The following is a 4,586-nucleotide window of genomic DNA, read 5'->3' as shown; positions in this document are numbered from 1 at the left end:
ACACACAGACACACGGCGCGCGCGGCGCACACCCACACACACACACACACACACACACACAGCCTTTTGTGTTTCTATGGTAAACGGTTTGATCAAAAAGTATGAATAGCAAACAGAGTACATATTAAGATTTTCTCGTTTAAACTTACGAATTAAAATAAAAACTGAGTGCGATAGCTCCAAAACAATGTTTGAAAGTTAATTGAGAATGGGGTGTGAGATAAAGTCTCCAAATCGTGAAATCGAGTGTGTGTCCTGATGAGACAGAATAAGTTTCCGATTTGTGTCTTGTTCGGCTTGTTGTCTCGTCTGGAAACATAGGCAGCATGACTCGTCTTGAATGTCTGTTCTGAAAAGTTAAACACATTGCAGACCATTTTTTCTCGGACTCTAACTGTATCAGTTACTTCACAGTTTTCAAGTTTACAATGGTTCAAGAACGTGATTTCATACAGTTTATGGGCATTTATTGCTCCTGAAAATGTTGTTCAAAGTAGAATATCTCTGGCTATAATTATTTGTACATATTTTAGCCCCCTTTAAAGCAATGTTTATATTTCGGGAGGCAAACTGTTTCCAAGCTGCTTGTCTGAGCCAACCTAGTCCAACTGTAAACAGTATCCCACCAGAAAGATAGGGATATAACTTAAATCAATGTTGACCGACAAATGAAACGTTTACATAAGAAATTAATAATCCTGGAAGTAAGTTAGTCCAAAGTACAAAATGACCATAGCACATGGGCATTTCTGTTTGTTTGTTTTTAAAACGTAGGAAAAAGCAGATGATATAACTCTTCTTCCCGCGGCATTTTGAGTAACCATTTCTTCCTGCTTGACCAGCTTACAAATTTTTGTGACTTGACAAACTTGTGTTCCATACTTTTAGTAACCAGGGTCTGCCGAATGTCCACTGTCGGTCCGCTCCGGCGAATGCCGAATGACAGCATTGCTAATAATATCGACTTACTAAGTTTAGCCCACGGGTTCTCAGCAAGCCGGTATAAATATGAGCCACCGGCACCATCAGAATCACAAGTACTTCTATGATAATTGAAGACAAGACAAGAGAAAGCAGCACGGACGATCCTCCAGCAGCACCTTGAAAATTCAAGACAGTTTGACAAACAAGTACAACTTTTTTCCACGTCCATAAAACGCAAGTCCTGTAGGTGAGTGATAAAAATTCCTTAACTTATATCCTCATCCAGTTCAAAAGAACACGGACAATTGAAAATTAATATTTGTCTATGTTCAACAATGTCTAGTGAAATATAGCCTTTTATTGTGTGTACAAATGATTAGTCTACAGTGTTTTTCAGGCTTTCAAATTACGGTCGTGTCATCAATTTCTTTATATAAATAAATTATGTATATCCAACAAAATATGTGTATTTCATAAAAGCGATAGAGAATGTGCGTGTGTGTATGTGTTTTGTGTGTGTATGTGGTTGTGTTTGTGTGTGTGTGTGTGTGTGTGAGAGAGAGAGAGAGAGAGAGAGAGAGAGAGAAAGTGTGTGTGTGTTTGTGCCTCAGCGTGTTCGAAAAAGTTGCAGAGAGAGAGAGGGGGGGGGAGAAAGTGTAAATGTGAGAGAGAGGGGTGGGCGGGAGAAAGAGAGAGTTGCAAAGATATCAAAATAGAAAGAAAAAGTTCAATGTGGAAAAATATTTTAGAAATACACACTTCGGACGAAAGTTGCCACTGACATACACCTTTTTGTGTTTAAAAAATAAAGTGCTTATACCATTGCTCATGACAACGGCAGGGAAATTAACGCCAGCAACACCACAGTTCTACTTATCATTGTCATCAACCCATCGAACAACGTCAACACAAATATCAATGACAGCACAAGAGCAACAACAACAGCAGTAGCAACAACGGCAGTGAAGAACGGCAATAAAAATACAACAAAATGCAGCAATAATAAGACAAACATGGTAGAATCACCAGCAGCATTTTATTTTAAACTTAAAAACATTCTGGCATCTAAAGTTCTCATGTTGATATAAATATCTGCGTTTGTTTTACAGACTAACGTTAAACAGAAGATTGCCGGGAGCCAGTCGCCGCATAGGCGAAACAGCTATCAAGACGTGAGTGCAGCTTGTCTCAGTGTCTCACAACAAGACAATCCTGAACAGAAATGAGTCTGACAATGTTTGGGGGCGACCAGGAACAGGTGTGCCTAAGCTTTCAGCACCCTGGGCAGAACAGCTCCTTTTGTGAGTCAACAACATCAGCTGAGATAGAAGAAAGCGTTTTTATTTTTGATGATCTGGTTCTACTCGTCCCTTGGATACCTCATTTTTTCCTCTGGGCAGTCGCTCCACTGTATCTCATCTACTTCCTGTCACCTGGGAAGACTACCAGTCCCATTGGAAAACTCGGAAAGATGAAGATGTCCGGCACTTTGTTTATGGCCACCGTCTCCGCTGTGCAACTTACAAGAATGAGCAATATCAAGGTAATGCTGGACAGCCTTAGTGGTCACTACTGCTGCCACTGGGCGAGGCTGGCCTCTTTGATGCTGACCACAAAGCTAACGACAATTGAGAGACAACGAGGCACCCACTACTCCTTTCCTCTCTTCGTGTTCTGGGCTCTAATGTTGGTTTCTGATTCGATGTCCTTCATCCAAGATGTCAGCTCCGAACTTTATCTCCGTGATCCCTTTACCTTTGTGCTGTCTGCTTGCTTCGTTATCGGAGCTCTGATCCAGTTTGTAATCTCCTCTCTGCCCGACTCGAGAGTTCCAGCACCGGATGCCCACCCAGAAGAACTGACTTCTCTCCCCGGAAAACTCACTCTGAACTGGATCACTGGCATAGTCTGGCGTGGTTACAGAAATGGTCTAAAAGAAGAAGACGTGCCTCGCATGGCAGCACATGACAGATGTCAGACTCTATCCCCAGCTTTTGAAAAGACTTGGGACAAAGAGGTGGCTGTTCTTCAATCACGCCAAGGTACAGAGACCGAGCAGACTGATGCATTGAAGGATGGAAAGTGTCAGAAAGAAGTACAACCCCCTAAGGTAAATCTTCTAAAGGTTCTGCTAAAACGATTTGGTACTGAATATTTGACTTATCAATCCATCAAACTATTCTTCGAACTTACCATGTTTGTGGAGCCACTGTTGATGGGCTGTTTGCTGACACACTTTCAGCACAGAGACACGGAACCAGCCTGGAAAGGCTACGCCATTGTGATGGGCTTGTTTGCCTCATCACTTATCACCAACACAGGACACAGTCGAGTGTGGACGTCAGTGGACAGACTGTCTAAGAACATCAAGAGTTCTCTCAAAATGGCGGTGTACAAGAAAGCGTTAAGTGCCAGAAACGAGGGCAAGCGAGACATTACCACCGGCGAGATCGTTACCCTGGTCGCAGACGACTGTGAAAAGTTGGTGAATGCCAGCAACATCGTCTTTCTCATTTTGGCCACCCCTGTTCAAGTGAGTGTGGCTCTGTACATGCTCTATCAACAATTGGGAACGGGAGCTTTCGTCGGTTTAGCCATCATGTTGTCACTTATTCCCCTCAACGCTTGGGTAGGCAAAAAGCTGAAGAAATTTGAAAAGGAAAAGAGTGACATCAAAGACAAAAGGATCAAAATCATGAATGAAGTTCTCAACGGCATAAAGGTACTGAAACTGTACGCGTGGGAAAAGTCGTTTCTTAAGAAAGTGATGAGCTCCAGGGATCAAGAAGTGAGCTTGCATAAGAAGATGTGCTTAATCCATGCTGGTATTGACTTTATGTTCTGTACCATCCCCTTCATGGTGCGTGTTGGTGGCTTCATGACCTTTGTCTGCCTTGGAGGCTACCTCGATCCTTCCACAGCTTTTGTGACCACGTCTTTGTTTGCAATCTTAAACAAACCTTTCAGCATCATGGCCATCATTATACCAGAGTTTGTTCAAGCATCAGATGCTCTGGCAAAACTGAACAAGTTTCTGAACCTTGAAGACATTCCAGAAGATATTGTCAAGAAAACCAGTGTTTGTGAAGAGTCAATTACGATCAAAGATGGTGTGTTCACCTGGGACAGATCTAGCTCAAAGAACTGCATTGAGAACATAAACGTGAGCATTCCAACAGGCCAGCTTGTCGCCATCGTAGGAATGGTAGGATCAGGAAAATCTTCACTTCTTTCAGCTATGCTTGGAGAAATGGAAAAAGTGGAGGGAGACGTTACTGTGACTGACTCAACCGCCTACGTTCCCCAAGAGGCTTGGATTCTAAACACATCTTTGAAAGAGAACGTTGTATTTGGATCCGGGTATGATACTAAAAAGTATAACAAAGTCGTGGACGCCTGTGCTTTGAGAGATGACTTCAAACTGATGTCTTCGGGCGATAAAACTTTAATAGGAGAAAAAGGCATCAACTTGTCCGGGGGACAGAAGCAGCGTGTGTCTCTAGCCCGGGCTGTGTACGCCGACGCGGGAATTTACCTCCTGGACGACCCACTGAGCGCGGTGGACGCTCACGTCGGAAAACATATCTTTGATCAAGTGATCGGGCCTAGAGGCATGCTGAAAGGCAAGACTCGTGTGCTGGTAACCCATGGTGTGCACTGGC

The 4,586-nt window shown here is 43.2% G+C and overlaps 1 protein-coding gene across 1 annotated transcript in view; it reads left to right on the top strand.

Moving 5' to 3' along the window:
• Positions 1 to 945: 945 nt before the first annotated feature.
• The window catches only part of LOC101851019 (multidrug resistance-associated protein 1-like), a 6,400-nt gene continuing 2,759 nt past the window's right edge, over positions 946 to 4,586 (top strand). Inside the window, exons 1-2 of the mRNA XM_035968369.1 lie at positions 946 to 1,171; positions 2,034 to 4,585. Coding sequence (XP_035824262.1) covers positions 2,147 to 4,585 — 2,439 coding nt within the window. The 5' untranslated portion in view covers positions 946 to 1,171; positions 2,034 to 2,146. The remainder of the gene's footprint in view (positions 1,172 to 2,033; position 4,586) is intronic.

This window comes from Aplysia californica, unplaced genomic scaffold, assembly GCF_000002075.1.
Source record: "Aplysia californica isolate F4 #8 unplaced genomic scaffold, AplCal3.0 scaffold00054, whole genome shotgun sequence".
Classification (NCBI taxonomy): Eukaryota; Metazoa; Mollusca; class Gastropoda; order Aplysiida; family Aplysiidae; genus Aplysia; species Aplysia californica.
This window is presented reverse-complemented; position numbering and strand designations above follow the sequence as displayed.